Genomic DNA, 13091 nt, shown 5'->3' on the forward strand with positions numbered 1-13091 from the left:
TACATAGCCAATGCTGTATTCATGAATTAAACATTTGCCCTTGGGCCTGTAACACTAGCTAGCTGTGTGGGACCTCGTGACAGAGCATTAAGTGTACTGCGATGTCTGTAAAAATGAGTATCTGGTAAAGAGACCCAAAATATCCATCCATTCAACCTTCTTTTCACTCTTGGCATCCTGCCACAGTCAGCTCTTTAATACGTAGTGTGCAGTGTTTATTCTTCCTCTGCACATACATTCTGTATATAAGACAGAATGCCTCGAGCTAAAACCCACAAACCATGGAATGTGCAAAAAAGTAATAACAAAAAACCCCTCAGGAATTAAGGTACTGTCTTTCCCTAGACAGTAGTGAGAGGATTTTACCTCAACGCTAGAACTGAGAATAAGCATTCCCTTGACAGAGTGTAGAGAGAGGGCCTGACTACAGTTCACATAAACTGCTGGTTTTGATGTATCTGTGCCATTGCACAGCTGAGTGTATGACCATTGACACATGGGCTGTTGTGAGACTCTAGTAGTTCAGCTTTCTCACTCAGTAAGATATTAAGGATGAGTAATATAAGAGTAGGCATTTCATTCCAAAAGCTTCCTGGAATAAAGAAGTCTTTCTGTGGTAATACTGTGAGAAGAACATGAGGTCAGAGGAATGTTTTCTAAATCAAGTGTATTTGTGTTTCTGGGCAGCTTGCTTGAAGGATAGTACTGTCTCCTCTTTCAGAAACCCAGAAATGATTCCTAGCCTTTTTCACTTGCTAAAAATCTGATTCAAGCAACAGTTCACCGTAAGCATTAATGAGATACAGTAGCAACTCTTAGGAGTTATGGCAACTACAAGTTAATCAGGAACAGTAACACATTGATATTTTATGGCTGCATCATTCTCGCTCACCTGCTATTCATTAGCTTAAACTATTTTATAGGGAGGATTTCAGGCTTGAATCTAGATCAGAAACCACACTGTTCACACCAGTTCAGGAAAGAGTTGTGTCTCTCTGCAGCTTCTTGAAGTTATTTTGAAAGCATCTGAGATATGCATTTCTGTGGCAGCATGAGTAAAGGAAAATGATGCCTCCACTTACTTAAAAGCCAAGTTTTCATTTGCACTGTGCAGAGCAGCAATTTGCTCTTCTCTTCCCTTTCCACAGTTAACATAACTGACTCACTGCCTTCTTGTTCAAATGTGTCCTGCATTTTGCAAAGGTATATGACAAAAAGAAGATATTTTTTGTCTTCTGAGCCATAAAAACTCAACATATTCCCAGCTGTCCTCTCTTGGAAGATCCTCTCCACCAGCACCTGGAATAAATAAAGTCACACCTCCTCTCTAGCTCCCAGAGGCTTACATTTCCACATTCCTACGTACTACTTGTTATACTGCAACAAGAAAGAAAAATAACATTTACTTAATGAAAGCCACTGAAAAGAACAAACAATTTCTCCCTCCACTTCTTAGTGCCTTGCACTACAAGCACTGCCTTCTGAGCTGCATCCTTGAGTCTCCGAATAGTTGAAACTCCTGCTGACTGGCACTGCTGGTGCAGCATCAGATACAATGCTGGTTAAAAATCAGTGCACTCACTATTTCTTTCCTTCTCTGTTCCTTCAGAGAAACAAATTTGTTTGTTGTAACACACATTCTCTAGATAGAAATGAGCTGGTACACAAAGAAAAATCAAAAATCTATTCCTTATGTATGGTGACAGCGACAGCGAAAAGTCTCAAAGATCTTATGCTTTCTACAGAATGTAACTGAGTTATGTTTGAGATCAGAGAGAGTAAAGGCTATACATCCTCATTTAGCAGAGGAAGAGATGCTAATCTGTTCTGAGAACAGATAAGGTACAGAATTGAAGGCACAGAAACCGAAGAATCAGCTAAGTTTAGGCAGTTAAGTAAATGAAGAATGTGCTTTTTGGTGCCCTGGACTGCTCTCTGCGCACACCACCTACTGCCTCTAGAGGGAGCTCAGAGCAGTTTCACCGGGGGTTACTGCTACCGTGCCTGCTCGTTCGGCTGAACTTACATCTGTGCTCAGATTCACGTGTGAAATCATTGAGCAGAACTGAAAAATGCACTGGGCTTTTTGGAGCTGCAGCATAATCAAGAAGCAGCCGACACGAGTATCCTCCCTCTCTCCATTTTGCTCACATAAAGAATGTGCAATGGAAAACACTACAGGAAAAAAAGTATATTTTTGTGTATTCCCCATAGAAAGGGTTTTACGGTAGAAACATTTCTTTTTAAAAAATCTCAGCCATAACACAGGAAAAATGAGTGGATCTAGAAGGGGAAAGATGAAGGAAAAGGCCATTGGTACACTTAAGGGTGGAGGGAAGCCCCAGGAGAACTCACAGAGTAAATAAATTCTATAAAGATAAGTAAAAATTTAAGAAATAAAAAAGGGTGGAACCACTGTGTTACTCATACATAGTAGTTGTTCCTATATTAGAGAGAGAAAAACAACCCATCTGCTTCCTTAGCTACCCACATTTTCCATCTACACAGCTTTTGGAATGTAATTCCTAAACCATTCCCAGTCAGACATCTACTTACATATTTTGAGGCACTCTGTCCCCTCCCTCTGTTCTCCTGTGTGAGGCATATAGCAAGCCTTGGAATGAGATGAACACAGATCCCACCCAGATGTTGGTAACAAGCGGGTTTCTGCTTACTGGTGTACCAGGTAGAGAAAGAAACCCCATCCACTTCTTTCTTGCCCTGCTGATCCCTCTACAGTACCACTGAAGAGCTCTTCTCTACCTCATACAACAGACTCTCAGAGCCCTTCGTTAACTCCTGGCTTCAGATGAGCATTCTCCCTCATCAATTTTCAAACTACCCTCCATTTGGTGGGCAACGATTGATGCCTGCATTAAATTTAAATCTCCCTCCTTGCTCACATTGCTGCTTCAGTTGTGCTTGCACAGCTGGGGCTCACAGGGAACTTCCTCCATCAACAGCCCCAAAAAACAAAAAAGCAGAAGCAAGCAACAGATACTCGTATGGCAATAGAGGACAAGGGGTGTCACTGCAAACTCCACTTATACAAAGAGCTCTGCCACAGTCATCTCTGCTAGCTGAAGGACTGGTGCCTTTCAATGACTAAAAAATCAGTGCCCATATCCAGCCTATAAAGGTAACGGGAGTTGTGCCTGTAGCTGCACAGAGCTCATGGAGTTGTGTACTCTGCAAAGGGTTTAGATCAGGGGTCCTCAAACTCTTTAACCAGGGGGCCGGCGCGCGGATGCAGTGGCAGGCAGCCATCTGCGGCTGCTTGGTTTCCCCCCCCAACCCCCGGCGGGGGGGGTGTCTGTAAATACCGGGGGCAGGATTGCGGACCCTGGGGGGCCGTATCCAGCCCGCAGGCCGTAGTTTGAGGACCCCTGGTTTAGATAGATACATACATACATTGGCATCGTTTAAAAGAGAAACTTGTACATCAGGTCTTTTCAGAATTTAGCCCTTAATTTGCAGATTTTTTTTTTTAATTTATACCAGTACTGCCATTCCAGATGGCCTGAGTTTCTGTCAAGCAATTTGATTTTCTACTCCTGTGTGATATCACAGAAGGCTTAGAAGGTTTTCCTATAGATTTTTCCTTTCAATGATCCTGCTGATGAATTTAAACCATTTGAATGAAAAGACATAACTATATTTTCCTATTTCAGAACCAGAAAAAAATGAACAGTCATTGTACAGATGCTTTGTGGCCAAATGAAATCTTCAGTTCAGCTCAGCAAATGGGGACATATTTGCTTTTTTCTGGTTCAGTACAAAAAAGCTTTACGAGGCAATGCTATTAAAACTGACGCTGTTTTCAAAAGAGTCGCAGTTCCTGCCAAATTGAGTTCTCTGTGAATGACAGTTTATCAAGGAGAGGAAAGCTGGATTTTGGGCTACAGCCACTGTGCTTTATCTGACTGGTACTGATCACACATGCCTTTGTCCTGAGTAAAGTGCAATCTGACATCGAAGGTCAGGATTTCATGTCCCTGCTCCCAAAAGGCCAAGTGGAGACGTGGAGAGCTCTTCATTGTCATGTCCTGATTGAGCAGCAACTTTAATTTCTGTGACATCAACAAAAGCTCACAAACCCACAGCAATGTGAAGCTTTTAAGAGAGCAGCAGCTCTAATGAAGCAATTAAAGAGACAGCTGAGGAGCACCTGAATACACAGTGCATCCATAAAGAAAACCAGCCAGCCACAATTCCCGCCGGATGCAGACCTCCCTGTCTCCTGAGTTTGTAACAGAGTGTAGCAGTCTATTAGATATGTGGGCAGCCCATCCTATGGCTTGGAGCAAACTGTGGTAAACTGCACTATATTTGGGAAAGGGTGTCATAACAACAGCCATCTATTTATGTATGAGGTTATTCCTGCGGTACTAACCACCACCAGCAGGAAAAATGTGGTGCCAGACTGCAGCATGCACTGCTTTCAAGAAAAGATCCTTCCAAATATTAAGTGGGAACCAAGAAGAATGCAGAAATACATTTGTGAAGCCTATTTCATTGGTGAAGCAAAGAGAACTAGATCATAACTATTTACGTGTAAATTTAAGCTTTAGCTCATCAGTGAATAAATATGACTATGCAACTACAAGTCTGAAACCAACTGCAGCTTAGGTTGCATAGTAGGCTTCCTCTTTTGCAAGCATTGCACCAGACTCATTAAGGGAACTTTTGAAATTTCTATTGTTACTTACCGCAACATTGCCATAGTCACAGGAATAGTGATTTTCAATGTCCAAATCCGTGAAATTCAACAGGACTCTGTGGTTGTAGTCAACTTGGATAACCCAAGAACAATCTACGTTGTTACTATAAGGTTGAGGATAGTTTGGAGAATGGATTTCCCCACTGGCAACTTGGAAGACACCACCACAGCCTGAAAGAGACATAACCAGTTTTAATCACAAGCTCTTCTATGCTTAGCGAGATTCCACCTATATTTTTAAACTAAGAACATCTCCATCTTTATATTTTCTACATTAAACTTTGGTAAGATGAGTGCTCCAGTCGTTGAAGTGTCCTGTCCATAACAAAAATCAATGGAAATTACTATCAGGAAAGTATAACATTATCATTACTGGTGAATATGCAACAACAATGCCTGTGAGTAATGTTTCTTTCTAGTCACAGGCTGGTAGTAGATATTGTAATGGCTGAAGTATTAGTGCTGCTAATCCTCTATCCTAGATATTGTAAAAGCCATCAAAAATACTGTTTGCATGAATGCCTCAGAGGTAGCATACTGAGAAAGCAATGACTATGCCTAGCTGATCATATGTGAGTAAACCATTTCTGAAAATACCAAGACAGCTAGGAGCTCCCCTTTTCCCACGAGCAGTACAACAACTGCAAGCCCCAAGTTTCTACTTCTCTGCCCATGCAGTTGAGGGCACCTTCAGGTATTTCCAACCAGAACAGCTCCAGTACTCATGAATATCTAAACAGCTTGGAATGATGGATCTTGTGTGGGAAGTGCTAGGACTTTCTACAGGACTAACACAAACAAATGAACTTTTATATGTTGGAAAGGGATGGAGGAGGGTGAGAGAAAGACATTGGGACTGCTGTAGATGGAGGCAGCCCGCTGGAAGGATAAAAACTATACTGTTATTGTTTTCTGGTGAGTGGGTATTTTAGAGGCTAGAGGGGGTTTGGAGCACAACAGGCAAGATGCTGTAGAGGGATGAGAAAGCTTCAGGGGGCCTAAGCAGTAAAAATAAGATCTCAGAAGGGGATTAATTCAAAGAGCTATTGTAGACTTCTTTTTTTAAAAAAATAATCTTGTGCCTTTCTCATAAAACTTATGAAAATGGAGAAGTATAAACCTTGACAAACTAAGGAATTAGTGTGCTTAATCAAGCAAAACTGCAAGAATTAAAACCTGCCTCTGCTCACTTTTCATTGCAATTATTTTCCGATAATCGGCCTTTTCATAAGAACTCCCATGTAGAGACATGTGGTTGGGTCTTTAAAGCATGTCTTCTTTTACTGATTACCAGTAAGGCTCTGAACAAATAATCACACGTGGGATGGATGAACCTTACAGAGTTCAAGTATTTACTAATCACTCCAAATATTTTTGGAGTCAGCCGAGTTCTCCAAGTTAAGCCATGTTCTCAGATATTTTTCAATTTACAGTTTAAAACCAAAAGCACAATTCAGCTAAGAACTCTATGTGGGTGAGTGGGTGGGAAGAACCGTTAGCATGCAAAAGTAGTTTTCTGATTACAGGAATGTCTTGATTAATTATATAAAGAAGAAACCCCAGCAATATAAGACTGTTACAAAATACATACATAGGCCTAGATTTCAGCTAGTTAGCCCATTTATTCTCTGTGTGTCTTTCAGCATCTCTTAGTGTTACCGAATCCAGTAACACCCACATTCTCCTTCAGCTTTCAGTCCTATGCTGTTCGACTACTTTAAATGTTTGCATGGCTGATCCTCGATTCTCAGACTTGCTGAACTTCTCACGGTATTAATCAGTATACTCACCACCTGGATTTTCTTGCCAGGAGGCATTAAACCCTTTCCCTGTCACTGCTGTATCTGTCTTGAAACGAATGATGGCTGAATTGCCAGTAGTAGAGACTCGCAGTGGGTTCTGTGCTGATCTTGAAACACACAGCTGGACTAGTCTAGGAGAGAGGAAGTCAGGCCCACCATAGACCTAGAAATGGAAGAAACTGTCAAAGTTTTTCAAAGAAATTGTCTGCCACACAGAATACCTGAGAACTTTTTATCTAAGAGAAAAAAAACTCTGCAAGTATTGAAAGTCATATCACATTTTGAAATGTAAAGTAGCTAATACAGTTATTTTCTCTGTAGGTTTACTTGGCATCTGAACTACCTGGTGCAAGTATGAAATTCTAGCTGATTTCAAAACACCTCTGCATTAAATAAGAATTTTCTGCTTTGGGAACTTCACCACATTCTTCTTTTCCCATCCCTCCAGGGTTAGAAACTTGTTTCTGTTGGGATATAAAACCAGATTTTTTTGTGTGCTTGTGCAAACAAACCGTATTTCTTTGCAGGAATCTGTGCTGATATTTTGCACCCTTTATGTTTAAAGGCACAGCTAAGTCTGATTTTTAAATTGGGGCTAGACTTCATTACTCTCTCTGATAAAACAAAACCATTGCAATTTTATCTACTTCAATGGCAGAATCAACATCCAAACTATGGGATTTTGGTCAAGTAAACTACATTTTAATAATACTCTTCAGAAACAAGGAAGTATATCATACATACTTGCACAAGAAGACAGGGTTTGACTTTTAAAAGGGATTATTTCCTACTCAGAAGAGTGTGCCTCAGGCAGTTATAAACCAGAAACCCACCATTCTCTTAAACGTTATCAGCAGTATTGTGTACTTTAGAATGCATTTTTAAACCAATTGAACTGAATTAGATGGCAGTGCTGAAGCCCTGTTAATCCTGTTCTTGTTTTCCAGAAGGGATGTAGGATTTCAGTTTGAGCCCCATTTATAACTGGTGGAACTGGCTCCCTTTCCTTAGTCTTCACTCTTAAAGCTGAACACACATGCTCAGTGCAATTTTCAAACCCGGACATGTGATTTTGGTGCCTAGTGCCTTCAGTGATTGGATTTTCTTGGCTTCTTGCATGCTAATGAAATGCCACCTGATCTTAAAGAGTCTTCCACCTTCCGTTGGCGTGTCCCTGGTCGGACAGTTGCTACAAAAGCCAGCTTGACAGTAACCTCAAATGTGAAAACTGTTGAAGAGGTACACCAAATAAAGACTGTGCTATTGTCTTTCAGCGTCTGAACTAGCAATAGATACATTCTCATTGTATCAGCATGTATTATGTATAAATCCTAAAGCTAAACTAGAGAATGGCAAGTTCTAACAAAACCAGGGAATAGGAAGATAAGGCAACAAATCCCATCAGGATTTTCCCACCAGTAGCATCTCAAGTCTGCTCCAATATTTTATTAGTCTTGTAAACACCACAAAGGTCAAAAAAAGCAATCCATGATTTCAGACAGTGGCAGTACTGTAAGAACCAGCCTGCTATCTGGCCCTTTTGCCTCTGATCACTTCTAGATAAGGGGCAACTCAATATTTTCATAAGCTCTGCCTGATACTTTTTAAGCCCAGAATAAGTTGGGGTTCTGTCCAAGCTAAATATCTCAGCAAGTCTTACAAATAGCTGAGCTAATCGCACCACCTCTAGGGCTAAATGTAGCGCATTGCTACATAGTTTTATTGATCGTGTGCTCACTAACTGCTCATGTGCCTGACACTGCTCCGCCATTGGAGGTATAAGGGAAAGATATTTTTTTTTTTTTTTTTTTAACAGGAAAAAATATTCAGTGATTCCAGGGTAATGTGAGACCTCAGAAGCTGAAGCTTGCATCCCTAGAAGAAACAAGGAATTAGTTTTTTTATAAATGTCATAGTCTGTTAGATGTTCAGAATATATTTTGTTATAGTGGCTGATTACACAGGCTTAATAGCTTAAAGATTTTTATTTGCACTGAGACAGCACTTTCTTGTATTCTGCAGGGAGGCTGCATGACTTGAATGGGTAATGGTTCCTCAGTCCAATCGATCATCTCAAGGCATTCAAGAGAAGTCAGTATGGATGAATTCACAGCTCAGATTAACAATCTGTAATGAAGCAGGCACAGTCTGGGGAAGAAGCATGTTTGTTCACTGGAAGCTCAATGTCTCCAGAAAAATCTTACTGCTTGTGGGGCCCAATGACAGCTGCACTTGTCAGAAGTCTGTTCAAAATGTGAATTGTAAAATGTGTTTGTGGTATACTCCCTGAGTCACAGCCACAGCATGAGATCTAGCAGAAACACATGCTCTTAATCACCTAAACCAGCCCAGAGAAGCTATGTGGCAGAGGAAACAGCAGGAGTTTCTAATATGCATCTAATAAGCGTCATGGATCAGCCTCTCCCACATCATCCCTGGTGCTCCCTGGGGCCATCTGCACACCACGGGCAAAGGGACCAAACCCAGCTCTGACACAAGCCCTGCTGATTTCTGTAGTATTACCTCAGAAATTAACTTGGCCCAAGATGAACACTTAGAGTTGACCTGTTGAAAGAGAATTACGGATGGGGAAGAAATATCGATGGAAATCTGAGGTTTGTGAGCCTCCTTTACACTGTTAACTGTTCAGCAATGGCCTTCTGCACAGTTTCAAAATAAAAAGCACAGTCAAAGCCAAGCTCTTTACAGTTAGGAGTGTATTTTCTTTTCTCTTTTATGCCAGTTCAATTAATCAGATGCTTTCATGAGGACTGGAACAAAAACAAGTCAGAGTGTTTCCATGACAAAAAACAATAAAATGTTACTTTTGGCTACAAAGAGGAAAACCAATAGTTACCACATGAAAAAAGAAGAGGGAAAAGAGAATGGATGGAAAGAATGAATTCCAGGGTGTGGTTCACAAAGAGTCACAGGATGTCTGAGTTGCAAACAGATAAAAATAAAAATATTTAGTCTGACCAGAATACCTGATCCAGAGATAAAATGATGTTGGACTGCATAGCGGGGATGCAGGACACAGCCATAAAGCCCATGGTTTTAATCTGTTCTTATCATTTGCTTCTGCCCCGTTAGCTCCATTTATTGTTAACAGTCAGCATTCCAGAGTTATGAGCAACAGAAAGCTGGTTTTATGTGTTTGGTCACCCTCATGACACAGATTTTCTGGGAATAAAACTGATCTCTGTTCAGATATAATTGCCAGCAAAGAGAGAGACTGACTTTGACCAAGAATTAAGAATTATGGTAACACCTGATGTTTCTTTATATTTAAATGAGAAGACCTGAGCATCTAATACAGAATTGAAAGTGCAATAGATTGACAGGTTTCCTTCCTTTTCAGCTCAGAGCTACATCTTGCTGTGGCAGAACATATTTATAGTTACAAAAATCTGGTCCATGTTCAAGAGAAGAAGCCATAATTTAACACAGCAGACATGGTCATTTTTCTCTATGTATGTATTTTCAATAGAAGCCATTTAAAAAATATCTTTAACTCTTTCACTGTGTCCAAAATAATATCTTCTATTTCTATGAAACATTTCTAGAAAACATCTATAAGAACACGCTAAAATTTGCTTCTGGATGTTTGTAAAAGGAATGGAATCTGATGGGGAAGAGAGAAAGACAAAGCGCAACAGTGTCATAGAAGAAACAATGAGACAGATTCAAGGAGAATGTGTCAAACACTTGAGCATGCAGAAGCCACGAGGAGAACTTGAGGATTTCACACACAGTATTTTTATGTAACTATTACTGCACAGTCTTGGTGAAACATATGGCAGTACTCGGATACTGACATGGAAGGTACAGCTTGTTTAGGAGACACTGTCAAAGGGAAGGGAAGGGAAATAGTTGCTGCATTTTACAAGAACAAACATGCTTCAGAAAAATGTGCAAGAGAAATATTCAAGAAATTATGGTATAAAACTAAAGTTAGGAGCAAAGGTGCTGCGACGGGAAAGATCTCTTAGAATTTTCCTACATTTCTCTGCCAGGTCAAATGGGTGAAAGTGTTTCTAAGCAAAAGCTAAATGCATCCAGGTGAACATCTTTTGTCTTTACAGGGGAATTTTTACTACAAGACAACAACTTATTTCAGAGAGTAGAGAGAGTTAATAAGACAGGGAGGGACAGCAGCATGCAGAGCTACTTTAGTACTGATTTTGACTTCCTATTAGAACTGGAAAGTTATTTGGCTTGAAGGAAAACAGGAAGCGGTAGAAACTCACTATTCAAAGATAAGGAAAAAGTGAAATCAGGAGAATAACTATGAGGAAAAGCAGACTTCAAACCCAAAGAATTTGTAGACAGAATATTCTTGGGAAGATTATATTAGAGTCAAAGAAGTTCGGAACCTTAGTGATTGCTGAAACACACTGTGTCAAAGGCATATGAGGAACCTCTTTTTTTCCTAACACTTTCCAAACTTTTGTGTTTATAGTTTTCAGTCTGGACATACACACACAACTACAGGAAAGAAGATGGCAAGATAGAGTAGCTCCTGAAAATGGTCAACTATGTTCCTTTCTTTCCGCACTAAATCTGACTCATCATTTGTTCTGTGTAGACTGTATCAATCATGCTCCGAATGTGTAATTTTATAACAAAAGCAAGAAAATATATACGTGACAAGGTACATAAAGCTCCACCAAATGCCTGCAGTTTGGTAGGGGAAGCTGTTTACTGCCATGCAGAACCTTTGATCTTGCACTAAGACACGAACCCATTTTTCTCAATAAGTTGATTCACGTTAGGTTATCTGTCAGAAGATCAGAGACAGCTGTTGGGAACTGCATGAGCCAAGGTCAGGAGACAAGTAACTCAGAGGCATGCCAGTTCTGAGGGCAGGAAGGCAGGGAAGTTCAAACAGCAAGGTGGACTTCTATGCTGATGAATGAGTAAGGCTGGAAAGAAGTAAAGCATAGCAACTAAGTTTGAAATGGTAAAGAAAGCAAGTCCAAAACCTAAGGTAATTACCTTGCTCAGAGAGACAGAGCAGCAAACTGCAGGATCCTCTTAAACAACTTCTTTCAGATATTTGTGTGCAGCAACACACTCATAAACAATGGTTGTAGGGCAGCTCCCCTACTAGTCAAAAAAACTGTCAAGCAAATGGTTGCCAGCCATCTGTACTGGATCATGATGGCTCCTGTGTGACCACCTGCATTGTCCTTGCACTATTCAAGAAATGGTCAGCCATGGAAGATGTAGATTTTTGTAGCTGTTTAATGGATTCCTCTGGGCAACAAAGGCATAACTGATGTGTTCAGGCAGATTAGCTTCAATCTAGTCACTTTAGGCACAAACAACAATGAATCCGCAATACCACAGACTTCACAAATACCCAAACTAGCCAACACAGGTCACCTATTCACAGGCACTGGTGTCAGCAATGCAACATACAGTCATACTTGCCAATGCTACTGATGGAAAATTCATGGAACAACTTCCTTACACCCAGATCCTACAGAAGTCCCAAAGTCAATAGAATACTCAAATACAGTGTCCATTTGGTCAAGACTTCTGCTTCACTGCTAAGATAGGGAAGCCTGTTTCATTGCCAGAAAGTTGGAGTGAAGTTATACATCTCTTCTAACTCATACAAATGCCTAGCAATCATCTATCTGGCAACTGTATATTCAGGACCTGCTTTGGGATGTGAGTTAAGTCTTCCAGGAATACTGTGGATGAGTGTGCACTAAGGACCACAGGCTGGAGAAATCAAAGCTACAAAGGTGAGAATAGGCAGCAGTGAGTATGGGTAGGTATTGGACAGAAAGCTGTCTAGCCGTACGTCAGTCACACATCACATCACCCAGGAGAAGAGGAGAAGAAAGGCCCTAGCAGAGTGCTACAAGATCTCTTAATCATCAGGTTCATTACAAAAACGTTCAAATGTCACCTATGTATTAAATAGAAAGACCCAACAACTGTAGGGGTGATTAGTAATCCATTAGTGATTCAAACATCTTTAATGAGAGCAATCCAGCAAGTCTACACTTCTAAAGAATTTCTTTCTGAAATTATTTCCTATACCTTCTTCCTGCACTGGAAATCTATTCAAATCTGTTAGCTGGGATTGTTCACCTGGCTGCTTCCCAAGACAAGCACAAAGATGTAGTATATAACAGGACCATCCAGTCTTACAAGTCCCTTAAAGATCAGTAAACCCTTAGAGAAGTACCTTTTCTCCTTGTTCCACCGCCCTAACCTGACTAGGACACTTCCTCTTCTTTTATTCTTTTTTTCTGAGTACAAAGGCTCTTCATAGTTTTCAGTGCTCAGGGTTATAAAACTTCCCACTTCCTTGTAAGGTCCTACACAAAGTCTCACCTTCATTATCCCCCAAGAGATCCATTATCTTCCTATACATCAGGAAATTTTATCTTCACAGTGCAGCACCCTATGCTTAGTTCTCTGTAAAAGGTGGACTTTTTAAGACTGAGTTTCTCAAAGTAGTTTTGTCTCTTGTTAGAAAGTGTACAGTGCCTAGCATCATTATTAAGGTATACAGACTTTCCCAAAAATGGGAAAATTGCAGTAAAATT

The 13091-nt window shown here is 40.5% G+C and overlaps 1 protein-coding gene across 12 annotated transcripts in view; it reads right to left on the reverse strand.

Annotated features, from left to right (window-relative positions):
• The window catches only part of CUBN (cubilin), a 155164-nt gene that overhangs the window by 68454 nt on the left and 73619 nt on the right, over nucleotides 1-13091 (reverse strand). For all 12 annotated transcript variants that reach the window (XM_040593691.1, XM_040593689.1, XM_040593690.1 and 9 more), the window contains 2 exons: nucleotides 6511-6685; nucleotides 4710-4891 (listed from right to left, as the gene is read on the reverse strand). In XM_040593691.1, coding sequence (XP_040449625.1) covers nucleotides 4710-4891; nucleotides 6511-6685 — 357 coding nt within the window. The remainder of the gene's footprint in view (nucleotides 1-4709; nucleotides 4892-6510; nucleotides 6686-13091) is intronic.

Source organism: Falco naumanni, chromosome 4 (genome assembly GCF_017639655.2).
Source record: "Falco naumanni isolate bFalNau1 chromosome 4, bFalNau1.pat, whole genome shotgun sequence".
NCBI classification, from domain to species: Eukaryota; Metazoa; Chordata; class Aves; order Falconiformes; family Falconidae; genus Falco; species Falco naumanni.